We start from the raw sequence: 27155 nt of genomic DNA on the forward strand, positions 1-27155 counted from the left end.
AAGGGGTTAAACCTCAGCCACCTGATGGATTCTGGGGGTTTCCGTCCTCTACTTCAGAAATTAAAACGAACGGGAAGGGAAATTCTGCCCAAGGTAAAGATGAGAACCGTTAACTTCAATTGTCAGGCTTCAGCCCCAAACAAGAATGGCTGCCAACGTCCACAAAAGGTGCCAATCCCCTGACTAAACATGGCTGGCCCGGGTTTCTACCACCGTGCTACTTTCTGCCCAATTCTAAAATGGCGCTCACTAGCCTCACCAGAAGGAGCGAACCTCCCAGCACCCTCTCTGGCCCGTAACGTCAGGTGACGCGAGCCCCAGCCGGAAGTGAAGGAAAAAGCGCCTCAGCCCGCGGCGCCTGCGCAGAAGGGTCTAGACGCTGTGAAGCAGGAGGCACTTGGGATCGTCCGCAGGATTGGGACTGCTACAGAGGCCGCCACGGAGCCCGCCGGAGCCACCGTTCCTGCTGCTGCTGCCGCCGCTGCCCGAATCGGAACTGTCGGGCCGCAGCCGCCGGCAATGCCGCGAAGGAAGGTGAGAGGAACAGGACAGAGGGATGGCGGGTGTCTAAGGACAGTCGACTGAGCAACGTGACGCAGTTGGCCACGCCTCACGGTGGTTGGGTGCCAACTTCCCGCTTCCCCCAATCTAGCTCAGCAACCCTCTCTTCTGTCCATACCCGACAGAAAAATGTGGGCCCGATCCTGGCCTCGGCCTATGCTTGCAACTATTCCCGCCCTCTGCTTGCCTGGCTCGGAGGCGTTCTTCTCGGTAATTGGTCGCTGAAACGCCTGGAAGCATATTGATTGGCTGGTGACACCGCCCATTTGGGTCCAACGGTCACCTCCCCGCGTGCGGGGGCGGTGTCGGGGCCTGGCCCTGCAGCTCTCCGACTGGCTGTAGAGAACGATCCCTCCTCTCTTGATTGGCTAGACTTGGCAGTCTGTCCCGTGGGGGCGCGGCGTAGCAGTAGCGCGATTGGGGGGCACGAATCCCCGCCCTTCCGGCCGGGGATGCTGATAGGTGCATGGGCGGGGTTTTGGAGCATCCTTCCTCTCCAGGCGGGGGGCACAACAAAGCAGAAGACTGGGTGGTAGAGAACCAGCGCCCACTCCCTAGGGATCCCGCTCAGGCCCTTTTGCATCTAAGACGTATTTTTTTCCTTAGCTGCTCATTTGGACAGCGGCCAGAAAATGCAGTTCGTAAAGTCAAAAACTTTCCACAATTAGATAGGATTTATAAGGTCACCTAGGGACACCCCCCCATCCCTTTTCTTTGCAGCTGAACAAACAGAGGCCTAATGGAGTGCCCTAAGCCACTCCCATTAGGCAATAGCAGAGCCTGGACTACAGAACAAATCTAATTCAACAAATGTTTATCGACTGCTTGCTACTGTGCTAGTTGCTGGGGATTCACAAATTAATCAGACATGATCCGTGGCTTAAGGAGATCACAGTCTGATGGGGAAAACGGACATATAAATAAGTGTAGAAGGAGCCAGTAAATTCTCTACGTGGAGGTATATACAAAGTATTATGGGAGGGAAGTAAGAGAGTGATTAAGTCTGCTCTGGAGTAAGATGGGAAGGAGGTTGGTGAAAGCCAGAGAGAAGAGCTGAATTCCAGGGTCAAATCAGGAAGGGATGGTCAGGGATTCAAATAACTGGATAACTGGACTAGATGACCTGTAGACTCCCCCTTCATCTTATGACTCTGAAGTCTCTGCTCATTTCTGGGCAGTTTACCCTTGAAATATTTGGAAAGCTGCATGGTGTTCTTGCTTATTTCTGCAGAAATCTGTTTTTTTTCACAGAGGTTTTCAAATAAAACATCTGAACCTTTTATTTTCTCCTAAAATGGCCTACATTGGTAGGTGGTATTTATTTATATGAAGGCTAACCAAATGCAGGAATAGTGTTGGTGCCTTGGAATAGGTCCACAGTCCCTTTTCTGCAGTTCCCAAATACAAAGAGCTTTTGAAAATGTAAGTGTTTTTAGTAACTTATTTGGTGGCAAAACCTGTCCTAAACTATCCTGAGGCTACTTATAGGTTTTGTGTGTCTGATTTGGGGCGATTGTTTCTATATTCTGCTGTAGAAATATTAGTGTGTTTGATTATGGAGTGTTCCTTGAGGGATATATGCAAAGTATTCCCTTTCCAAAAAGCCAAAAAGTTAGGAATTTCAAGCACAACTGGCCCTAAGGGTTTTGGATAAAAAATAGAGGACTTGTGGTTTGAGGCTTTGTATTGTTTTCTAAGCAAATGCTCTTTCCTTCCTGGCTTAGTAAAGGGTGTAGCGGTAATGCTCAACCGATAAAAGTTATCTTTATGGCTAATCATCTTCAGGAGGCTAAAAATTGACAAATGATTATTGAAAAGAGGATAAAATCTCTGTTCTTAGATATTTACAAGTCTTCACATGCAAGCCGCTTTTTTTTTTTTTTTTTAAAGCACTTTCAGCATTCACGTGGAGAAACTTCGTAGATAGATAACATAAGAAGAACTTTTAGTCTTTTCCTTTAAGTTCTCTTGGCATCAGAGTTGTGGACCCTGGTATTTTGAATTAGTGTATGGTTTAAAAAAAAATGTGATGGCTGTTCGTGGAGACTTTGAACAAAAGCTACTCCAAAGTTAAAAGGGGTCTAGCGCTGACATTTTTCTCCCCACCGTGGACTCGAAGTACGCAGTTACGTCAGCCAGACCATTTCGAATTAGGTACTTTTATTTCCAGTTTGTGGTACTGACCTCTAAATGTACTTGTTTCAGAATTAGTGACAATAAAGGAAGAATTAATTCTCTTTTTTATTTAACCAAGGTGCATTACTTGCAGGTTGTTCCATTTAATGCCTTAAATAAAGGGAATTTGGCGGTGGAATCCTTTCTTAGTGTTTTCAGTATCATAATTCATTTTATTTCCAGTGTTAAGACAAACCCACAGAGTAAATGCTTCTGTGCTAATGTCTGGATCTATGGTGTTACAGAGGAATGCAGGCAGTAGTTCAGATGGAACCGAAGATTCCGATTTTTCTACAGATCTCGAGCACACAGACAGTTCAGAGAGTGACGGCACGTCCCGGCGATCTGCCCGAGTCACCCGCTCCTCAGCCCGGCTGAGCCAGAGTTCCCAAGGTATAAGAATTCATTCTTCCTGACCGTGCCTCATAGCCACCTCGCTGGTCATCATATTCTTGTGTGAATGTGGAAACTGGTCCTTTGGCTTGGTGTAGATGACAAAATCTGGTAAAATGCAGGGTCAATGCCTGCAGAAGTATCAGGTTCTTAAAAATGGTTCTGTTGGGGGTTGGTTGTCCAGTTTGGAGACCCAAAAGAACTATATCTGATACAATGACTGTGTGGCGCGTATATGTCTTAAGTTATTTAACTTTTGTTTAGAATAATAGTTTTTCCATGAGTAAAATGGGAAGACTATATTTTTACTTTCTGTTAGAATGGCTTAGACTTAGGCATTTAAAATAGTCTCTTGAACTTGTTTTTGGAGAAGGTTCAATACTTCTAAATACTTCCATAACTTATATGTAATTCTGTAATGTGGTCAGACATGATTCATAGACATAAGTAGTTGCATCCAACTACTTTACAGTTGTAAATACCCAGAAGTTTGCTTTGGTAGTAAAGAATAGAGGACCTCCGTGTTGGAAGGCAGTTTGAAGGTTCTCTAGTGCGATTAGCCATCTGGGCTTTGATTTAGAAGGTACCCCTCATCCCTCCTGGTTCTGCTCTGGGATTCATTCCCTGGGGAGGAAAGAAAGTTGCAGTTAATACAAAAAGCTAATGATCAGTGGCTGATGAGAGATTAAGGGGGAAAATTTTGTAATATGCTTCAAGCACTTAAATAGTGCAGGTCTAGTTACTGCTTTAGGAGCACGATGCAAAATGAGAGAAAAAACTCAGTTTTTCAAGGGAGAAAACGAGAACATTCTCAACAACTGTTCCTAACTTTATTTTTGTATTTAACATTTCAGCCAAAGTATAGCTGTTGTCTTTTTGTAAGTTTGTAAGTTTTGTAAGATTCTCAATTTGTAAGTTTTTATTTTTTTAGCATACTGGGAATACTGATAAAAAAAACTACTGTAATTCAGATACTATGCTATGTATTAGAATGCCATGATAGAAAAATCATAGTTCCTGCTCATAAGGAGCTCACAGTTCAGTGCGAAATATAGTATGTCAGTTGATCGTAGTAATGCATTGTGGTTAAGAGCTCTGAGATGTTTGTATAGCATATTATGGAAGTTCAGAGCTGGGGCCGGTCTCCAAGATGGAAATCTTAAAGGATCTGTTAGGAATTCACAAACTGAAAGGTGGGAAAACATCATTCTAGGTAGAGAGAACAGTACATGCAAAGGAAAGGGAGTAATATTCTCACAAAGCGTAATTGGCTGTGCCCTGGCCACCTGAAAGTTGAAAATATTCCAAACAGCTAGGAAATAACTGGGTCCTGGGTCACTTCTTAGTTGTTCTACTTCATAACTATGGAGTTGGACCACGCCTAGGGACATCATTCACAATGTAGTCTGTGTAAGGTGGCTCTCTCTAAAGCAAGATATAGACACTATTATGAATTGGCTGGGCCCCCCGGAGGCGTGCAAGCTGATAGCCTAGCTGTGTGCTTTTTTTTTCTTTTTTTAACCCAAAAGTTTGAGAATTTCAATTTTCTTCTTTGCAGAATAAGATGTACATACCATCTTAGGATCTTTTGTGGTTTAAAACATGCTTTCGTTTCAGCTTTGAATCTTTTTCTAATTCTTTTTTCAGTGTCATCAAATTAGAGATGTGAAAAGGCTGCTGGGTGATTCAGAATAGTTTTGTTATCCAAAAGAATTTCAAAAGCTGTGTTCTTGCCTTACCCTTCATGAATCCATTATGACTTTGCTTCAGAGTATCAGACAGGGTAATCCGGAAGAACACAAGAGATGTCTGAAGAAAGGAAATACGTGTATTGTTCTGCCTTTAGAAGTAGAGTACCCGTTTGATTGATGGTGGGTTGGAATAAGGAAAGAAAGAGACGTTGCAGCTAATACTTAGAAAGCTGTAGATCTAGGTACCAGGGATTACGTTAAACGTTTTTATGAATTATCTTACTTCTCACAACAAAGGTGAGGAATGAACAAATAATTTACTTTTTTTTTTTTAATAGTTCAGGGAAACAGGCCTGGAGAGATGAACTTGCCCAAGATGTTATAGCTAGTTGGTACGGTGCAGGGGAATTGAATGGGAGTCAGTTTTGATTCCAGAACCTAAAACTATTAATCCTGTACTATATTGGATTTCTATGCCTGATCTAGTCTCTTTAGCTTCCGTTTTATTTAATAAAATAGACATTTTAATGATTTGTTGGATTTTGTGAAATACGAAGAGGAGGGCACAGGTGGTAATAAGTCATATGGATGAGAAATAAAACAAATTTCCTTCTTTTCTCTTTAATTATTTTATTATCTTTTAAAATTGGGGATCAGATTCCAGCCCGGTTCGAAATTTGCAATCTTTTGGCACTGAGGAGCCTGCTTATTCTACCAGAAGAGTGACCCGTAGTCAGCAGCAGCCTACCCCAGTGACTCCAAAAAAGTACCCCCTTCGGCAGACTCGTTCGTCTGGCTCAGAAACTGAGCAGGTGGTTGACTTTTCAGATAGAGGTGAGTGAGTATAGTATGAATTGGTCAGTTACAGAGAAGATCTGGTCAGTTTCCTCTTAAGGAAGGCTTGGGGCCACTGCAGGTAGATGCCTGGTACTGACGAAATTCAGCTAGGTAAATGCTGTTTGCCGGATTCCTTTCTTGAATGTCTTGCTGAGGACAGTTTTGCTCTAGAGTACTCTTGAAGTTTACAGTCTCTGGAGTATATTGGGTTGGACCTATAACAGGCAAAAGGGACTGTGGCCCTCATACCCACAGATGTGGAAGGCCTAAACCAGATTTTCTTACGTTCATGCTTCTCTGTCCATTTATCTCTGAAATTCCGGGGAGAGGTGACCTTCGGTAATGGGGGATGGCGAGCTGTGGTGATCGTGATTCACCAGCCCAAATCAGAGGCCTTAGCGCATGGCTTATAGACTGGGGAGCGTCTAGTCTGCCAACACGCTCAGTTGGTTTGCTTGCACAGGGTTCCCATTTTTATTTTTTATTTTTTCAAAGTTTGCTTTGAGAGAAAGAGAGCACAAGCAGGGGAGGGGCAGAGAGAGAGAGAGAGAGAGAGAGAGAGAGAGAGAGAGAGGCTCTTAAGCATGCTTCACGCTGTCAGTGTGTGGAACCTGATGTAGGGCTTGAACCCATGAACTGCGAGATCGTGACCTGAGCTGAAATCAAGAGTCAGACACTTAATCGACTGAGCCAGCCAGGTGCCCCACTGTGTTTACATTTTAAAAGTTTGTTGCCAGCATTTGAAAATACAGAGATTTCATATAAAAACCTGAGTTACTAGTTTCCTTTAAAAAATGCAAATCTCCGGGAACATGAATGAGGTAACCCATTCACTCACAGTATTGACTAGAGCGGAATAGTAGTTGTCTCCTTGAGATGGACAGTTGGGTCTCTGTTTGGCCTTGCCCAGCTCCTATAGGCATTTGGTTTACAACCCGTGATTTATAATCTACATTTTTAGATTACTCACAAGCTATCTCGAGAGCCAAGTTCATTCACGCTCACACACCAAGCCTGTCATCCATTTCTCTTCCATCCTGTGTGTCTCCTAGGAGTGGAATGGGTTATTTTATTTTATTTTATTTATTTTCATTGCATTTTTATTTTTGCTTTTTTTAAAAAAAAAATTTTTTTTTTTCAACGTTTATTTTTTTTGGGACAGAGAGAGACAGAGCATGAATGGGGGAGGGGCAGAGAGAGAGGGAGACACAGAATCGGAAACAGGCTCCAGGCTCTGAGCCATCAGCCCAGAGCCTGACGCGGGGCTCGAACTCCCGGACCGCGAGATCGTGACCTGGCTGAAGTCGGACGCTTAACCGACTGCGCCACCCAGGCGCCCCTATTTTTGCTTTTTGAGAGAGAGGGAGAGAGAATGAAAGTGCATGTGTGCGTGTGCTGTCCAGCGTGGGAGGGTCAGACGGAGAGGGAGAGAAAGAATCCCAGGCAGCCTCCATGCCCAGTGAGGAGCCTGAGGCGGGGCTTGATCCCATGACCCTGGGATCATGACATGAGCCAAAGTCAAAATTTGGACACTCAACCGACAGCCAGCCAGGCGCCCCTGGATGGTAATTTTAAAGAAAAATTTGCCTCCATCTAGTTTTGATTATCCATGGTTGGGGGTTTGTGAGGAACACAGAAAAGTGAAATGTATTGGGGAAACTCCAAACTTAGTTGTAGTCAGAATGTAAAGTTGCACAAAGGAATGATGTTAGTTTCTCTTCATTTTCATTTATAGCAGACAAGTGGTTAGAAGTTACTGGTTAAACGATAAAGGATCTGGAAAGTCCATAAACTCTTCTGAATAGTAAACCTCAAACAAATGAACTTCATTCATGAGCTCTACCAATTACTTTTGCTTTAGAAACTAAAAATACAGCTGATCACGATGAGTCTCCACCTCGAACTCCAACTGGAAACGCACCTTCTTCTGAGTCTGACATCGACATCTCCAGCCCTAATGTGTCTCATGATGAGAGCATGGCCAAGGACATGTCCCTGAAGGACTCAGGCAGCGATCTCTCTCATCGCCCCAAGCGTCGTCGCTTCCACGAAAGCTACAATTTCAATATGAAATGTCCTACTCCAGGCTGTAACTCTCTAGGTGAGTGCGCCCAGCTTCACGATGCCTGTGTTCTGTGCTTCTCGCCCTCTGGACTTAGGCTCCTGAAGAAATGTTCTGTGTTCCCTTCCTAGCTCCTTAGGTTCTTCAGTGGTGCTGGGTTGCCCACTTGAATATTTTTGCTTCTTGGCCTGTTGTCCATCCATAATAACAGATCTGATTGCAAGGAAATTAAGTGGGATGCACCGTTCTGCTTATCGAGAGCTTCCCCCCTGTGAAAAATTTCCTCCTTTTTCCTGCAAAAAACAAAACAGAGGACCAGTTACCTTCAGACAACTCATTGTATGGCGCGTAGTTCAAATTCAATGAGTGTAAGCTAATGCACAACACTGGTTGTGCGGCCACAGCTGTTAAGGAAGTGAGAAAAACAGATTTCTTGTTGCGTGGCTTTGAAACTAAAAGGGCACAGAGGAGACCCCGGCCTTTTGTGACTTCAGTGGTTTTAGGTCTTGTGTGCTTAGTCAATACAAACCAGGCAAGTATTTCTTCTCAGATAAATGAGTATGTCTTTGTTTTCTTATGACCTTGACTCCTGACTGACAGATTCTTATAGTGGTGTAAACCTTATTAATGCTCCTTAGGTGAGCCTCAGTGCACATGTTGGGCGTAAGTTTTTGTCTAGAGTTGGAAGGTGCTGACTTTGAGATCACAGGCATTTCTCCACAGAGTCTACTTCTCAAATTTGTGAACTTTTGAATGTGGCCATCAGGTTCAGAAAAGGTAGAACAGAGTGAGCTGCTGCTTTGTGGGCCCACAGTATGTTTTCCCTAGTATTTCTTTTATTTGGATCTTTTCCGGGTCTTGGCACTGGCTTCTCAGATAATTTGAACTCAGAATGCACAGAGCGTAAATTCCCCTGAATGTCATACCAGCCTTTGCTCAAAGAAGCTAATTCGTTCAGGCCTAAATCTGTTCCCTTGCGCAAATAATGAAAAAGTAAGACTAGACCTCGTCATATAAACACCAGTGTTTAAGAGCTAGCCAACATGCTCTAAGAGGGTAAGGGGATCGACTTGCCGCACAGCAAGGAAAGGGACTCCAGCACTGCTGGTCACTGTCCGTGCATCCCTAAGTTGTTCCCTTTATGTCGTGTGTTTAATTAGCTATTCAGTATATAGTTATTGAATGTTTGCTATGTACCGGACACTGTTTTAGGTTCTGGGGATGTAGCTATGAACATGTCAAAGTTCCTACCCTCACGGAGCTTATAGTCTAACGGGGAAGGTCAAAACAGGTAGGTGTACAATAGGTCAACTAGAGATCATTCTCTGAAGGAAGATAAGGTAGTGCTGAGAGGGCAAGTAAGTGTTGTGCATATGTACGGCCATGCACACCCACACACACACCAGTGCAAAGGGTATGGGACGGGAGAATGCTGAGGCCGTTTGAGGCACACTTAGGGGCCACTATGCCTAGGGCGGAGCAGCCACAGTGGACAGGAGGAGGTGAGGTCAGAGTCGGGCCTGACCGTGTGTTATCTTTGCTCAGTACTTAACCCCCTTAATGGAGTAGATGAGCGGATAAATACAAATCTGTTGCATCAGAGAAAGTTCACTTTGAATTTTGGTGTTAATCTGCTGGCAAAGTTTGAAAAGTGTGAACCTGAGCTTCCAAAATTATTTTTGATAAGGCGGCACCCGGCTGGCTCGGTCAGTAGACCATGTGGTTCTTGATCTTGGTCGTGAGTTCAAGCCCCACATTGGGCAGAGATTACTTAAAAAAAAAAAAAAAAAAATCCATTGCCAAAATTACTTTTGATCCTGTTCCACTCTTTATGTTTGGGAAAATAATGTCGTTAATTTGTGTGTGTGTGTGTGTGTGTGTGTGTGTGTGTGTGTGTGTATAATTTTGGTATAAAAGTATTATGTGCTTGTACAAACTTACAAGCCCTGAAATGAATAAGTAAAAGTTCTCCTTCACTCATATCCTCAGATATAAAACTATTCTTGGTAGTTTTTTATGAATGCTTCTAGTAAGTTTGTGTGTTTGTGTGTATGTACGTACGCATGTATATGTACATATATTTCCTTTTTGTTATTCACAAAAGGGAAAATACAGTGGTTGGTTTGGCATCTTGGGTATTTTACTTACTTAGGGTTCCATCTATTTAAAAGAATACAGAGCATTCCATTATATTGAAAGCTTATAAATTAAAAAAAAATTTTTTTTAATGTTTATTTATTTTTGAGAGAGAGAGAGAGAGACAGAACATGAGTGGGAAGGGGCAGAGAGAGAGGGAGACACAGAATCGGAAGCAGGCTCCGGGCTCTGAGCTGTCAGCCCAGAGCCTGACGCGGGGCTCGAACCCATAAGCCGCGAGATCATGACCTTGAGCCGAAGTCGGACTCTTAACCGACTGAGCCACCCAGGCACCCCTAGAGCGTATAAATTTTTTAAATTGTACGGTATAAGTTGACATTTAGATTTCTCATTTTTAGCTACTTTGAATATTACTATAGTGGATAGTCTTGTACGTATGTAGTTTGATGTCTTGCTGGAAAACCTGTGGAATAAATTTGTAGCAATAGAATTGCTAGATCAATAGATTAGCTATCCTATTTATAAAACTTTTAATATAGACTCATTTGATTGGTTTTAGTTTATTTATTATAAACTAAGACATTTGAATAATTTACTCAGAAGATATAGATGAATAATATCTTAGAAATATCTACAGAAATATTTTTTAGAAATAATCTACAGAAAGAAGACTTTCTAAAACGTGGATGCTTTACATTTTGTACACGGTGTTTGATCACTGAGGTTAGTTTTTTGTGTGCAAGGTAAATTGAACAGATCTCTAAAATCACATTTTTAATAACACAATCCTGGAGAAATGGCAGTCTGCATAACATGTATTAATTCCTGTCTCTCCCAATACGTGAACTATTGCTCTTTAAAGCTTACTTTATAAATCATATATGATTTTTAGAATCCCATTGTCTCTATTACCCAAAGGTTTTATAAGCTTTTTGGTTAAAGAGACGTATAAAAAGGAAGTAATGTTCAGTTCCCTGTGTGTTTCCCAAAACCACATGAAAAATTAAAAAGTGAAGAGATACCCCTTTAAAGTGAACTTTTTGTATTGTTAACTCCTCACGTTATCCCCTCATAAGAAGGAGCTTTGTGCTAACTTGTGCCTATTTATTTGTGTTACAGTGGTATATTAGTTTCAGGTGTATGATATAGTGACCCAGCAATTCTATACATTACCCAGTACTCATGAAGCTAAATGTACTCTTGAACCCGTTTATCTGTTTCACCCCTTTTCCACGTGCCTTCCGTCTTTGGCGTCACCACTTTGTTCTCTGTATTTAAGAGCCTGGTGTTTGTTTGTTTGTCTCTTTTTTTTCTTTGTTTGTTACTCTGAAACAATTCCACTTAAGAGTAAAATCATATGGTATTGGTCTTTCTCTGACTCACTTATTTCACTTAGCATTATGCCATCCATATTGTATAAAATTTTTTTTTGAGTTTATTTGTCTTGAGAGAGAGAAAGCACAAGTGAGGGAGGGGCAGAGAGAGAGGGAGAGAGAGAATCCCAAGCAGGTTCCGTGCTGTCAGCGTGGAGCCCGATGTGGGGCTTGAACCCACGAGCCGCGAGATCATGACCCAAGCTGAAGTCAGACACTCAACCTACTGAGCCACCCAGGTGCCCCTATACCATCCATATTATAAATGGCAAGATCTCATTCTTTTTTATGGCTGAGTAATAGCCCATTATTAAAAATACCACCTATTAAAAAGTCTGATTACAGAAGCCTAAATCTTTAAACAAAATCAGCCCCCTTCCTCAAGGGGCGCCTAGGTGGCGCAGTCGGTTAAGCGTCCGACTTCAGCCAGGTCACGATCTCGCGGTCTGGGAGTTCGAGCCCCACGTCGGGCTCTGGGCTGATGGCTCAGAGCCTGGAGCCTGTTTCCGATTCTGTGTCTCCCTCTCTCTCTGTCCCTCCCCCGTTCATGCTCTGTCTCTCTCTGTCCCAAAAATAAAAATAAACGTTGAAAAAAAAAATTAAAAAAAAAAAAAAAAAATCAGCCCCCTTCCAAAAAAATGAATATATTTAATCTGATTCAAAATTATCAACATATGTTTATTTGCAGAATAGAAGAGTCCATTTTCTTTTTCATTTTCCAGAAGTTTCTTTCGATTATTGAAAGAAGTTCAATTCGGATTGGGTAGCATTGCATCATAGAAAGGAAGGAGCACTTGATATACATATAACTTGATAATTTAGCAACGGAAAGTTAAGTTTCACCAAAAGAAAATGTTTCTGTTTGTAATTTTGTTCTTTTAATAAATATATGGCTTTATGATTTTTTAGAATTTGAGAAATACATTATCAGAACAAAAGGAACTGGGGCACCTGGGTGGTTCAGTCAGTTAAGTGTCCAGCTCTTGACTTTGGCTCAGGTCATGATCTCACAGTACCTGGGTTCGAGCCCCGCATCCGGCTCTGTGCTAACAGCACAGAGCCTGCTTGAGATTCTGTCTCCCTCTCTGTCTCTGCCCCTCCCCTGCTTGCTCTCTATCTCTCTCTCAAAATAAGTAAAAATAAAGTTTAAAAAAAAAAAAGAGCAGAAGGAACTACAGTTTATATTGAACATACACAAGTATGTTCAAAGATTGCCAGATCCCTCCTGTGGCAAAAAAGAATTCATCAGTGGGTGCAAGTTATGGCCCTGGCAGCACTTACTTTTGGTGGATTCAATCTGTGATCAGATACATATTGGATAGAAATGATACAGCCAGATTACACAGTTGTCCTATAGAAAACTTATCACTTTGGGGCGCCTGGGTGACTCAGTTCGTTGAGCGTCTGACTTCAGCTCGGGTCATGATCTCATGGTCTGTGGGTTCGAGCCCCACGTCGGGCTCTGTGCTTGACAGCTCAGAGCCCAGAGCCTGCTTCCGACTCTGTGTCTCCCTCTCTCTCTGCCCCTCGCCTGCTTGCTCTCTGTCTCTCCCTCAAAAATAATAAACATTAAAAAAATTTTTTTCACACAAAAAAACCCACGTCACTTTATGAACTTAAATCTTCTGTCTCGAGATAAAGTTTTTTCCTCTTTTAACAGGACATCTTACAGGAAAACATGAGAGACATTTCTCCATCTCAGGATGCCCGCTCTATCATAACCTGTCCGCTGATGAGTGCAAGGTAATTGTATTCATTATTTGACTCTATACTTAATCTAGTGAGTGCTTTTCCGTTGCCAGGCACTTGGCTAAACACTGGGGATACGATGTGAACAAAATAGGCAAGGTCCTTTTTCTTATCTTCCAGCGGAGGAAACAATAAAAATACAGCTGGGTTTTTTAAAGAAAGATTTAAACAGATAAATAAGAGAATTACAGTGTGTAATGACTGCTTCGAAAGAAATTAATAGGGAGATCTGGAACATTTGGAATATCATCCTGTGTGCATTGATATTTTCCATCGCAAATTGACTACGACGAGGCAGGGACCTTTTCCACGAGGAATTAATTTGCCTAAATATGTGATCTCAGTATTTGTGCATTAAGTTCTCTTCTCGTGAATCTGTGAAGACATTTTGCTCTTTAAATTTTTGCATGATTATTTTCCTTTGGCTCTGTTTCCGCAGAATACGTTTCCTTTTTGTTACTCTCAGTCACACCCACTCTTGGCCAGTTTTTGTCTTAAATTCTTGAAAAATATAGTCCTACGTAACTTTTGGGATTTGGGGGTGATGGGTTTAGGAGAGCCTAAGATCCTATTTTGTGGGCTCCTGTATCGGCTGCTGCTACCAAGGATGAAACTAATAATGGGGAAGCAGGAGTTGCAAACACGCTTCATTAAATGCATTGCGTGGGTAGTGTTTGGACAGGTTATCCAAGCTCATGGCATCAAAGTATTAACTGTTCCTGTGGTTGTTCTTTTCTAACAACGCCAGGGTCACAGATTTATTCCTGTCTGAGCCAGTTTCATCCTAAGAAAAATGAGAATCCCTAACTAACACTAGTTCTTTCCGATTCAGGAATTTGTCCTCTTTTTCTTAACGAGACCACACGATGGGAAGTTTCTTTGCATGTTTAGTCTTTCAGCAAAGTAGTAGACTTTGAAAGCTTGCATGGATTTCAAGGTTGAAGACACTGTCATTTTTCTTTATTCCAAACCTCTTGTGTAAGCAGGCTCATTTCTTCTGCTCTGTGTAAGAGTGAGTGGTTGGTCTGCCCATTATCTTCCCATTAGTCTGAGACCAGATCCCAACAGGAGCAGCTCTGCCGGTATCTGCAGCAGAAGCCGACAAGGCTTTGGGTCTTTCGTTCTCTGAAAATAACCGTGATCTCTTTTTTTGGGAGTCGTCCTCTACCTCTTGACTTTAAATATCGTGATCCGATACTAAGCGTGGTCTCACATTGACGTCTTCCTCGGGTACAACTTTCAAAAATTGTTGGCTTGTAGCAATGTGAACGAGTTACCTTAAGCAATTTATTTTTAAAAAAGAAAAAGAAAAATGCCAGTTTGGGGAAGAAAGTTCTGAAGAAAAGGAAAGCATTTCCTGAATTCTTCCTCTGTCGTGTTTTCTTCTTTGCAAGAGAAATCAGGCTCAGCGTAATCCATCTTGACTGCTGGAACTTGGACGATCCAGAGAATTTCTGAAGGATATAGGTTTTTATTATATTTAGAATCCCAAGTGGAAGAATTACAAACCAACTCCTCACCTAAATCGAAAGCTCTGTCATTTTTTTTTTTAATTTTTTTTTTTTTTAACGTTTATTTATTTTTGAAACAGAGACAGAGCATGAGCAGGGGAGGTCAGAGAGAGAGGGAGACACAGAATCTGAAACGGGCTGCAGGCTCTGAGCTGTCAGCACAGAACCCGACGCGGGGCTCGAACTCACGGACCGTGAGATCATGACCTGAGCCAAAGTCGGCCGCTTAACCAACTGAGCCACCCAGGCGCCCCGAAAGCTCTGTCATTTTTAAAGTACTTGCCTACAGGTGGTCACTCTGAGTTTCCCAGTGGACAATTGCAATCAACGTTAGGACTGTTTTTATTCAGTTCCAGATTGCTGTGCCAAACACTGTGACAGATATCTGTGGGTTCTGTGAATCCAGTAAAAGACTGCGTTCGAGGAGCTAACGTTCTCGCAGGGGGAGGCAAAACACATACAAACTAATCAGTGAAGAAGAATTTCAAGCAGTGATAAATGCTGCGAGGAACCAAAAAACTACAGATACAGAGAGTGGCTTTTTGGGGGTGACGGGGATACGGCACTGCTTTCGCTTGGGTTGTTCAGGAAGACCTCCTGGAGGAGTTGGCATCTGACCTGAGACGCGGCTGATGGGCAAAGAGACGGTTGTGTCCGGATCTAGGAGGAGAGACGTTAAGTGGAAGGACGAGCAAACACAGAGGCCGAGAGGTGGGGGTAAACGCCTGGGTTTGAGGGACCAAGAGTAGGCCAGCGTGGCTGGAACATGATCGGGAATGCGGAAGCCGGATCCAGATCATGAAGGACCTGTTAAGGCCTTGGCGTTGGAAGTGCGTCTTTACTGTGATGGCGGCGGGACGCATTTGGAGGGCTTTAGCAGAGGTGTAATAGAATTTTCACGAGCACTTTTCAAAAGTCACGGCTGGTTCGTGGTGTGGAGAATGGACTGGAGGGGGCAGGCGCTGACCCAGGTAGACTAGTTGGCAGACCGCTCTGAGCTCAGGCAGGAGCTAGTAGCCCAGACTGGCATTGTATCAGTGGAGATAGTAAGAGTTGATTGGACTCGGGATATGTTTTGGAGGGGAGCAGCCTGATAGACTTGCTGATGGATTTTGTGACGCGAGGTGTGAGACAGAGAGAAGCAACGAGAGCGACCTTCTCGTTTCTGATGTGGTGAGTTGCTTAGAAAGCGTTGCTGTTGATAGACGGAATGTTTGGGAGGAGCCGGTCTGTGGGAAGATGTCATTCATTGTGTTTTGACCTGCCGAGTCCTAGCGTGAAGTTGAACAGGCGGTGGGATACGAGCCCTCTCCTTCCGGGAGATGGTCCTGAAATGGTTGGGAGAGCTGATGTGATCCGTCTTAGGATCACCCGACTCCAGAGGTCAGTTTCCCTATAGACTTGACCCCGGGCGTCCACCCTTTCCCTCGCACTTCTTTGCCCTGTGTTTGCACTTCCTCACCGTTTCTTGTTTCTTATCCACTGTACGGTGGGAAGGGTCCAGGCTCAGAGTCCTCAGACTGAATTAAAATCTTAGCCTTACCACCAGTCAGCGGTCTTGGTTTCACTTCTCTGACTCTAGTTCGTGGCTGAGGAGACAGACTGTGACGCCTGCCTCGCCTGTTCTTGTAGAGATTGTGCTAATAAACTCGAAGACCCTTTGAAAGTGAAAGTGCAACGTAAATTCAAGGGATGACCATTGTATTCTTATGCTTTCAGTAAACTTAGTCTTAGAAGCAGGTGGATTTATTGACGTTGTTGATGGTTGCAGGTGAGAGCACAGAGCCGGGATAAGCAGATAGAAGAAAGGATGCTGTCCCACAGGCAAGATGACAACAACAGGCATGCAACCAGGCACCAGGTATGGGCCTTGTTAAACTCTGGCCGCTCACAGTCTGAGAGCCAAGTCTGGGATCTCCTCTGCCCCGTTAACGGTCTTTAGGTCTATCTGTGCCTCTCGTTCCCTGTGGTATTTCTAAATAACTGGTCTTCAGTCATGAACTCAGAAGCGTTTTTGTTTTGTTTTGTTTTGTTTTGTTTTTCCAAACGGTAAAATTTCGTGAAACAAACACCTCTGCCTCATAAATGAAGGACTCGTGCTATTTATGATAATGATAGTAATAGTGATAAAAGATAATCCTCATTCTTTGAAAGATACACTTGCTGCTCTGTTTCCTCACTTTGCATCTACGTTTTAGCCCTTTGTTCCTTTCAAACCCCTTCGCTCTGCTGGCATGATTTCCGAGGTCACCGGTGACTTTTCCTTAGCATTTGACACTTGTTGGTCATGTCATTTCTCTTCCATTTCTCTCTTCCCTCGGATTCTTAGACGCTGCTTTGCCCTAATTTGTCTACCTCTTTGAACGTTCGTGCTTGTTGATTACGCTTAAATTCCTAGTTCTTCCACGAATGCTTTTGGTCTTTGGTCTTGCTGTTTTTCTGCCTAACTCTGTGCCTATACCAAGAAGAAATTCTGCTTATCCTTCAAGGCCTTCAGCACCTCTCAGCTGTGGTAGGAATTCTTCCCAGATCTCCTATCAAGAATGAATTTCTTCCTCATCTGTTCCATCGTAATGTTCTCAGAAGGCTGGTTTAGCCTTTATCACAGTTCATCATACGGATGTCTGTTTTTGTGGTTAGACTATAGGTGGATAGCAGAGGAAGGCATGGTGAGGAGGGAGAAGTTTGGGTTTGGAGCCAGACAGATCTGGATTTGAATACTGTGATTCTGTGACTCTACCTGTGTGGTCTTGGGCAGGTCAGCTAACCTCCCTAAACTTTCTGTCCTTGTAACACACCTGGCATTTTTTTGTTAATAACAACGAGTGAAGAAGGATACCTACCTGGTAGGGGCGTCAGCTAACAAAATACCTATATCCCCAGTGCTTGGCAGGTAATACGCACTCTGTAAGTGGTAGCTCTACTTTTTTTCATTGTCTGTCTTGGGTGCTAATCTTTCTCAGTGTAAAAATTGTATTCCTTGTCGTATCAGTACTTGGAAAACAGTAAACGTTCAATAAATGCTTACTGACTTGAAATCATCTTTATTTTATTCGTGTTGCTCTGGTGGAGACGTCCCTCCTTAATATGTGTTCTTTTGGGCTTAATATTTAAAATAAATATGAACCGCCTGTAACCACGGTGGCCTGGGAACCCAATTTGGAATTTTAAAATTGCCGTCATAGGCATAGGGTGGCCTTCACACGTCTGGCGTTTTTTTCTTCCCTGCCATGTTTTGTTTCGTTTCATTTTGTTCTTCATTTTGAAACTTACTGACATAATGAGTTTTCTGGCTAGCTTCTCAGTTTTCTCTTTCCTTTCAGGCACCAACAGAGAGGCAGCTGCGGTATAAGGAAAAGGTGGCCGAACTCAGGAAGAAAAGGAATTCTGGGCTGAGCAAAGAGCAGAAAGAGAAATACATGGTGAGAAAACGTTGACCATTGGCATGAACTCTTGTAATTGCATGTGATTGCTTTTGGTTTCTAAACTCTGCTTTTCAGATTTGCTGTAAACGGTTACATTTAGCCCCTTGAACAAATACCAAGATATTGGAGATGTCTGTATAAGGAAAAGTATTCCAACTGAGTGAGAGTCTGTGTATTTTTAATGGGAAAACAAAATTCCTACATGATAAAGAGTATTAATTGGGGGATGTATTCTATATAATAAGATTTCTTTGGTAGTATTTTAATTTTTTTCTAGTTTTAAAAGTAATGCACGTTTGCAATAGGGAATACAGACCAATTAAGAAAAGTACAGGGAAATAGGGACGCCTGGTTGGCTCAGTCAGAAAAGCATCTGACTCTTGATCTTGGGGTTGTGAGTTTGAGCCCCACATTGGGTGTAGTGGTTACTTAAAAGTAACCACAGTTAGCGTTTGGGGGGAGAGCCTCCTGACCTTTTCTGACCTTTTACATAATGCCTTATTTATGTCATTTGGATATTACTGTAAGTACATCTTTGAATTTCTGTGTTTTCACTTAAATGGTTTGAACTAATTTCCTCAAGTTCATGAAAAATTCTTCGAAACATTTTTGCATAAAATTTAAAGACTTATTGTAAATGTGATATATGAGTATATGTAATTGATAAAGATTTATAAACGTGTTCATAAATGCTTACTATTGAAAATACCAAAGGGCGCCTGGGTGGCTCAGTTGGTGAAGCTCAGTTGGCTCAGGTCATGATCTTGCAGTTCATGGGTTCGAGCCCACGTGAGGCTCTGAGCTACCCGCCTGGAGCCTGGAGTCTGCTTCAGATCTTGTGTCTCCCTCTCTCTCTGCCCCTCCCCCACTTGCACTCTGTCTCTCAAAAATGAATAAACGTTAAAAAAAAAGAAAGAAAGAAAACACCAAAAATACAGAGAATAAAAATCACCCTCTGAGATGTAACCCCCTGGGTGTTTTGCTGTGTGATCTCTGGGTCTTTTTCTGATGTTTATTTTTTCATGGAATTGGAATTTTGGCTTCTTGAGTCATCAGACTAGATGGGTTGTGAGTGCTTAGACAGTCAGCGTGGCTTCACTAAGGCCAAAACGTGCCAAACTACGTATTTACTTTATTTGGTGGTCCTCCCTGCCCTGAGAATGAGAATCTTATGAATAAATGGCAAACAGCCAGTAGGAGATGGATGGTGGGCTAATTTGTAGCTAAACACCTACACCAGACTGTTGGGTTTGTAGAGGGAAGGCTCTAGTATGAGGCTGACTGCTGCTTCCCTTGGCCTGGTTCAGGGCTTTTATTCACATGTTGGGTAGATGGGGCATAAATAATATGGTAATAGCATTTATCGAGTACTTGTGTGTTAGGTGTCATGGTTATGTTGTTCCCATCATTTCTAGGACAGCCCTCTATGACGGATGGCGTCTTACCTATTTCGTAGATAAGAATGGAGAGGTTTAGAGAGGTAATTTGCCCAGAAATCATATGGGCATAAGGAGTGTCCGAAGGAAAAGCTCCTGAAATTTATCTTACAAACGTCTACTTTGCAATAATTTGAGCTAGGTGATGGGGATCCAACCTTCCTGTTAAAAATGCTGGGTAGGGTATTTTTTTTAACTTCAAAAAAGATGTGTATGAAACTAGAAGAAATACTTTTAATACTGAGAACCTAAATCGTAGATAACAGAGTCCGAATTCAAACTATACTGGTCAGATGAGCCCAGAAGAACCTGAAGAAATTGTAATAGCTTCAAGATATTGGTGAATGGTTTTTTCATATGCTAATATGTGTGTGAACTCTATAATGGTCTCCCTAGGATGAGCCATCCACTCCACTTAACAACCATTATCTCCTATTCTCTGGGCGGGAGGTGGAGTCTAGGATCAAGTGGGAAGGGCTAGAATTGGAGGTTTAAAAGGGAAGTTTCCCTCGCGCCCTTCCTTTCCTGCGCAAGGATACTTTACTATCATGGTGAGATTTGATACTTACTAAGAACTGGGTTATTTTTATGCTTCAGATTTTCTATGAATATTGCCTCTTTCTTCTTGCTTAATATTTAGTAAAATGTTTTTTAAAGAGGCCATCCTCTTTTGCCTGTGCACTTGGGCTGGAGAGCTGAGTCGGGAGCTTTGGGCCTTTGGCAGACCGCAGTGGGTGCAGCGACTCGGGACAGAATTTAGCAAGGACTCCTTAGCGCAGCTAACCCTTCCCCTTTGCAGCTTTCCCTTTCAGTCTAAACTCTCAAGACTCTGAGTGTCAGAGATTTGGTTTTTTGTTTTTTGTTTTGTCTAGGAATGTGTAGTGCCTTTGGGTTTGTTATATTTTTATTTATTTGTACTGTCATGCACATTTTCAGATGAAGAAATGGAGGCATAGAATTCTGATCCTCGAGGTGCTCATTTAGAGATAGAAGAATGAAGCTCCTTTTTGAAGGTGTAGGAGCATTTTCTTTCTAGATTCATTAGGGTGGATAGTGGTGGTTTTTGGCATTAACCTGGTAGTGCGTCTTACGCTCAATTCCTGGTGCCGAGTATAATGCCTGGCATATAGTAGGCACTAAGTAAATAGCTTATAGTTGTGCTTGACCCTCTGGTTGGCATCAGTTGAAATAGATGAAGTTCTTAGAAGCAGAGAGAATCACGCTCTGGCTATTTTCCTAGGAACACAGACAGACCTATGGGAATACTCGGGAACCTCTCTTGGAAAACCTGACTAGCGAATATGACTTGGATCTTTTCCGAAGAGCGCAAGCCCGGGCTTCAGAGGATTTGGTGAGTATGAAAACCTTCAAGCTCTGGACCACTTGGGAAGGGCATGTGGGACTGCCGAGAAGAATGGTCAGCCATCAGTTGGCCAGGAATTAAACAAACGTACTTTGCCGCTTGAATCTCTTTCCCCCTCCCCCCAGCTATCCAGCTTCGAGGTGATCCACCCCATTCATAGTTAAAATTAATTACCCCTCCTCCCTTCTCTTTCCTTTGCCTGATGGGTTTTCTCTTTCCCTTTCACCTCCCGGAAGGACCAGTTCGGGTGTGGAGGTATTGAGGCTGGTAAAGACAATAGGTGCCCCTGGGTCTCAGTTGGGTAATTTGCAATTCTGAGAGCCTCTGGACTGGTTGATGAGCCTCTGTGTTTCTCTTAACCCCCTCCAGGAACTTGGTTTAGGCTTAGCAGTTTCTTCAGCCCTTCCAGGCTAGCTCTAAAAGAACAGTGAAGAGGAATAATGGAAAAGACTATAGGTGGATATTTTAGAAAATTCAGCGTTGACCTAACCAACTTTCATACATGAGGCTGGTTTTGTGTTCTGCTTTTTATTTACAGTTAGTTTTCCACGTAGTTTTGATACCCTAGGCAGAATTTTCAACAACTTTGCTTTTAAAAACTGTGGTACCTCTGATTTAACAGATTAAATGTGTTGAGGGAAACTTAGCTTAAAACCTGAACATCCCGTTAAACCTTTTTTTTTTTTTTAATTTTATCAAACACTTAATTTACAAATCCTCCTATAGACTTACTGAAAACGTAGAGGAGGCAGGGTTTGATAGCTGCCCTGGGCTGGGTTGGGCTGCTGTGCTATGGCTGGCTTTCTCTGTTCTGCTCCGGAACAGAGCATTCCCCAGGTTAGTCTGTTTCACCGCTCTCCACCTGGTTATGCTGACAAATTCTAGCGACTGAGTAGAGATAGATCCCCAAAAGTATTTTCTATTTTATCTGGAGTTTAGATTACAGAATTAAAGCACCTGTCCATGTTTCAGGAATGTTTTTTTTCTCAGGGACCGAGGTTGAGAGGATGGCCCCCTATCCCAGTAGATTTCTGTCCCAGCGATCCATAAGCTTTAGAAGCAGATCTCAAAGCACATTCTAGATACTCTCTTCTGTTTCATTTTAGAAGTGTCCAGTAAGGGTGGGGCACATTTGCATTCTTGGTAGATTGCTTTAAAATTTGGTTTGGTGCAGGCTGGTTAAAAACAAAATTATACCAAGGACTTGTTCTGAGGTTCAGGAGACAAGGCCTGGAGCATGGTAGGGGGGAGCAGAGAGAAGCCGCTTGCTGTCTGTTGAGACCTGTGGCAGGCAGTGTGTAGACAGGAGTATTCTAGAAGCCTTCCTGATTATCCATGCCCAGGTAGGTAGCCCTCCATAGTGCAAATTTCTCGTGAGTTAGAAGCCAGTTCTATTTTTCTCCTAGCCTAGCGTGGTAGTATGCATAGTAAGCTAACTACGGGTTTTTTAATAACAAAGATGATCAATTCTAATCTTCTGACTTTGGATTTCTTCCTCACACTAGGAGAAGTTACGGCTGCAAGGCCAAATCACAGAGGGGAGCAACATGATTAAAACAATTGCTTTTGGTCGTTATGAGCTTGATACTTGGTACCATTCTCCCTATCCTGAAGAGTATGCACGATTGGGACGTCTCTACATGTGCGAATTCTGTTTAAAATACATGAAGAGCCAAACGATACTCCGCCGGCACATGGTAAGTTGTCTGGGTCTGGGGTTCCGCAATCATGATGGTGATGAGCTTTGGAGCTCTAGATATTGCTGTCTATCTGGATGGCCTTTATCCATGCATCTCTCCGTGGTCCATAGCAATGAGATAAAGGCATAGGAAATTGAAAGCCACATTTCAGGGTTGGGGGATTCAGCCTGTGGCAAGGTGCGCTGTGTGGAACCTGAAATAACTGATGTCCCTTAACCACATCCTGTCATACACATTGCCTGCTCCTTTCTGTTTCTCCTTGAGATATAAATGACCTGCCTGCAGTTTTTATGTGTCCCAAGCTAGATGAAAACAAATAGACTTCATTAGATTGACTTCATTAGACAGAGCAAGGACAACGTTGACTCACCTTTGTATATCCCTAGCAACCAGTGTGGGCAGTAAATGCCCAGTGACTGTCGAATGAATGCTTATTTAAAGGAGGCAAGTTATGAAATTTACAAAATCGGTCCTTTGGTGCCTTCTCAAGTTTAGTGCTTTCTGGTTCCTGAACATTGTCCTTCTTATTTAAATAGGAATAAAGACATGACACTCACTTTATTGGTTACTAGATATTTTGTAGCTTGAAGCCATTTTTCTTTCCCTAGTTGTGGGGTGAAAAGTCTTGTCTGAAACATGGGAATTTCTGGGAGCAGAGATGGGGAAAGACTGGAGCGTTTCCGGCAGGGAACCTTCCTTTCCCTGTTTCTGCAGTCACGGCATATTTGGCTCTAAAACCTTTCAGGGTGTCTTTTCTTCTGTTCCCTGCCCCCTTATTTTCCAGGATTTCCATATGGCCAGCATCTACAACCCAGGACTTCTGTCTTTCCACTCTTCTCCCTAGTTGGGTTGGGGGATAACTGCATTTTTGTGTTCCCATCGCTGAACACGTGGTCTGTAGTGTTGCGGCCCAGAACCGCCCCTGTGAATTAAGCCGTTCAGACCCCTGCACGCTTGACTTCGGGTAGAGAGGGACTGCTGGAGAGATGGGCAGGACTGGTGGAGACACCAGTGTGGGGAGAGGGTGGGGAGCGGTACCAGAAGGCTTGGTCTCCAACCGTTGTAGACCATGAGGAGAAGCTAAAATACCGTGCTGCTGCGTGAAAGTAAGGCTGGTATTTTTATGGATGTGAACTTCTTACCATTTAAGTCTTTCTTCCTTTTTGTTTGTGGTTATTTAGTGGCATTAACCAATGAAGTAGTCAAAAAGGGCAGGAAATAGTAGTCAGAAGGGTAAAAAAAAGGGTTTGGATAAATCTGAAGGTCAGGTAAACATTCTGTGTATTTGAGGACCTCCTGCATTAAGTGAGGTGCAAGAATCGAATTTCCGGAAATGAAAACCTGCTTTCGTCCACACCTCCTCTGATTCCCATTGCTTTAGGAGTCATCACTGATGTGGGCCTTCTTTGGCCTTTTGGCCAAGAGTTAGGCTTCTGTTTCTAAACAAATGAGTGTCACACTAATTGGGTTATTGGAAAGAGCCAGCGTGAATAAGGAGGTGGATATAGGAGCAGACTGGGTGGAGCTTTCTCGAAGTAATTCCAATTAATACTTGGATTTACATGTGACCAATTGGGCCATGATTCTTGAGTTGACCAAAAGTCACAATAAAACTTGGTAGAAAATGTTCCACATGCATGCGCTTCTTAAATGATATTTCAAAATGTATTCACATAAAACTTTTCAAAAGAATTCATCCATGTACAGCAATGGCTGACAGCCTGCATTAAATGGGTTAAGAGGGGCACCTGAGTGGCTTAGTCCATTAAGCGACTGACTTCAGCCCAGGTCATGATCTCAAGGTTCCTGAGTTCGAACCCTGTGTCTGTGCTGACAGCTTAGAGCCTGGAATCTGCTTCAGATTCCGTGTCCCTCTCTCTCTGCCCCTCCCCTGCTTGTGCTCTGTCTCTGTCTTAAACCTTAAAAAAAAAATTAGATCTGTTAGCCATTGAAGGTGAGGAAAGGGGGGGGGGGGTACATTGTGCCCCCTGGTGGCCAGGTGCCCATTTACCCCTGCAGTTTCTTGTTGCTTGACTTTTTTTTTTTTAAGCCACAGAAAGGACTTGCTCCTCCTATTCCTTATATACCAAAGGGAACACTTTGGTGGGGGTAGTTTTTATTACAGGCCTATTTTCTGATCTGAAAACAAGACTAATGGCTAGGTGGTAGCAAAGTTTACTGGTAAAGTTGAACGTCAAGTATTCTTGCCCTTACTTAGCAACTCTAAGCTGCTGGAAATAAGCTGCTTAAGAATTTCCTGTTGGCACAAGGCGTTTTATAATAAGGGTATTTTTTTATTTATCTGTCTTTTACGTAGTAGATGACTTTAATCTCCTGGGTTGAAGCAGGGCCAGAATACCATCTAGAAATCTTGTTCTAAACTGCTATAAAAATACCATAAAAACATTACTATGATTTTAGAAGACTTTAATTGTTTTACTGAAACAGAAACTCTCTCTTGCTGTACCTTCTCAATCAAGTGTGTCAGCTGTCTGTCCTCTCTGCTAACTAAAGTTTGACCTGTGATTCATTTTCCCTCTTGAGCGGTAGTCTTGTTGGGGAAAGCTTGTTTCCCTGATATGAATTCCATTCTCCTGCAGGCTAAATGTGTGTGGAAACACCCACCCGGCGATGAGATCTATCGCAAAGGCTCCGTCTCTGTGTTTGAAGTAGATGGCAAGAAGAACAAGGTAAACAGTGGCAGGAGGGGCGGCGGCGGCGGCGGCGGCGGCGGCGGCGGCGGCGGTGGTGGTGGTGGGGCATATTCACAGGCTTCAGAAGGCGTGTGTTTGGTCTCCATCTCGCCCTGTAAAGAAGATAAAGTTCAACTATTGACCAAAGTACACTTGCCGTTTCATCAGCAATAACGATCTTTAATTTTAGGCCTTTATCTGATAAGTGTAGGAGTCGCTGGCCCACACATGAATTCTGTTTCTCGGTTTCCAGATCTACTGCCAAAACCTGTGCCTGTTGGCCAAGCTTTTTCTGGACCACAAGACATTATATTACGACGTGGAACCCTTCCTGTTTTATGTTATGACTGAAGCGGACAACACCGGCTGTCACCTGATTGGATATTTTTCCAAGGTCAGCAGGATCTGGAGATTAAGAAGCTAATGGCCACAGCAGGGGTGATTGATGTTGGCATATGGGGACCCAAATCACTGACAAGGAAGAGGCAGTACCCTGGACAGTGATGACCGCCCTTCCCTTGCAGGGGCGGGGGCTCGGGGCTCGGAAATCCATGTATCAAAGGTTGTTTAATGAAAATGTGCAATTCTTTATTGAAAGCTTCTGGTTTATTCATTTCTGGACTTGTGGGCTGGAGCTGCCTATTAATTATTGGCCAAGGCCCTGCCTGCTAACCCTTAAAAACCCACATTTTGTAGTCAAGCCAACCCTCCTGGCTCTGCCCTCTGTTATTAGCCTAAAACCAGGAATATATTCCTTTTGCCTGGCTTTCTAGCTGGGCTCTTTTCAGTGATAACCCCACTGTGGCTTTGAAGACCGAAGGCCAGATTTTGCTTAGGACTTTTTAATATAAACTTTATTGAAGTGTAATCCACATACCATATGAGTCACTCATTCAGAGTGCATACTTAAGTGGGTTTTAGTAGAGTTGTGTGGCAACAGCACAGGCCCCACTGTTTTCGTTACCCTGGCGAGTAACCCCTAAGCGACATTCCACATTTCCACCCAACCCCTCCCAGCCCTCTATCTCTAGAAGTGTGCCTCTTGAACATTTGACATAAGTGGAATCCTACAGAATGTGGTTTGCTTCTTGACCAACGCCTTCCAAGCTGGGGGCTTACTGTTTGGGGTCTCCCTCCTTTCCAGTGGGCAACCCCCTTTTAAAAAAATTGCATTTACAGAGGGTTGCCCGAGACCAACTCAGCAGTCGAAACCTCAGACCTCCTTGCCTTGTGCTGTGACTATAAAGAACTCCGAGTCCGCCCCCTGAAAATGAGACTGATCCCAAGAGCTAGGGAAACCCTGGGATTAATGGCTTTGGCCATACCTAGTAGGTGTGGACGTAACAGCTGTGAGCCTGCCAGCCACTCCCCGGGACTGGTTAGCCAGATATTTTGCCAGTGCCTAATTCTGAATCTGTGGGACCGCGGACCCCTCTGGTTCCAAACCCTCGTGACCTGCTTCCATCTGTTTGCTCTTGATTTCAGGAAAAGAATTCATTCCTCAACTACAACGTGTCCTGTATCCTTACCATGCCTCAGTACATGAGACAGGGCTATGGCAAGATGCTCATTGATTTCAGTAAGTGACACTGCTAAGGCCCACGCTCCACAAGGGGCGGGGGCTATGAGAACATTGTCATCTTTCTGTCCTGTGGTCCCTGTAGTTCCGGGCAGGCATGTAGCAAGTGAACGAATACGTGGAGAAAAATCTGAGCAATTCCGGCCAGCCTGGTATACAATGAGCCTTCGTTGGACCAACCCGGAGTTGGTACCTGAGAGTAGGAGAGAGAGAGGATAGTGAAGTAAGCTTTTGAGGATTATCCCCGTTTGAGGCTTAGGAACAGCACATACGTGCATAAGGCTTCAAATCTGCTCCTGGATTAGGGATTTCGGTTTTGTAAGGCCTTGTCTAGAGGCAGTCCATATATATATATATACCTGGTAGAGGCTTCGGGCCGCATCAATAGTGTATTCTGTATTTAGGAATTTATTTTTAAACCCCAAATCAATACTCTTGGCACTTTTGCAGTCACTTGTAGACACGCACACAGCAGCAAAAAGTCACTGCATTTTCTCAGCTCCAAACGAG

At 43.3% G+C, this 27155-nt stretch overlaps 1 protein-coding gene across 4 annotated transcripts in view; it reads left to right on the plus strand.

The window, feature by feature from the left end:
* The first annotated feature begins 375 nt into the window (after nucleotides 1-375).
* Nucleotides 376-27155, plus strand: part of KAT7 (lysine acetyltransferase 7) — a 32269-nt gene continuing 5489 nt past the window's right edge. For 2 of the 4 annotated variants that reach the window (XR_007149438.1, XM_047845817.1), the window contains exons 1-12: nucleotides 376-534; nucleotides 2982-3129; nucleotides 5478-5654; nucleotides 7519-7758; nucleotides 12850-12932; nucleotides 16221-16310; nucleotides 17773-17871; nucleotides 20551-20661; nucleotides 22179-22370; nucleotides 24974-25063; nucleotides 25320-25460; nucleotides 26552-26645. Coding sequence is in view for 3 of the 4 variants with exons in the window: in XM_047845817.1 (XP_047701773.1) it covers nucleotides 520-534; nucleotides 2982-3129; nucleotides 5478-5654; nucleotides 7519-7758; nucleotides 12850-12932; nucleotides 16221-16310; nucleotides 17773-17871; nucleotides 20551-20661; nucleotides 22179-22370; nucleotides 24974-25063; nucleotides 25320-25460; nucleotides 26552-26645 (1480 nt within the window). In the remaining variant the exon portion in view is untranslated. The remainder of the gene's footprint in view (nucleotides 535-2981; nucleotides 3130-5477; nucleotides 5655-7518; nucleotides 7759-12849; nucleotides 12933-16220; nucleotides 16311-17772; nucleotides 17872-20550; nucleotides 20662-22178; nucleotides 22371-24973; nucleotides 25064-25319; nucleotides 25461-26551; nucleotides 26646-27155) is intronic. The other 2 variants (XM_047845818.1, XM_047845819.1) reach the window with 2 other exon arrangements.

The sequence above is a fragment of the Prionailurus viverrinus genome, unplaced genomic scaffold, assembly GCF_022837055.1.
Source record: "Prionailurus viverrinus isolate Anna unplaced genomic scaffold, UM_Priviv_1.0 scaffold_35, whole genome shotgun sequence".
NCBI lineage: Eukaryota > Metazoa > Chordata > Mammalia > Carnivora > Felidae > Prionailurus > Prionailurus viverrinus.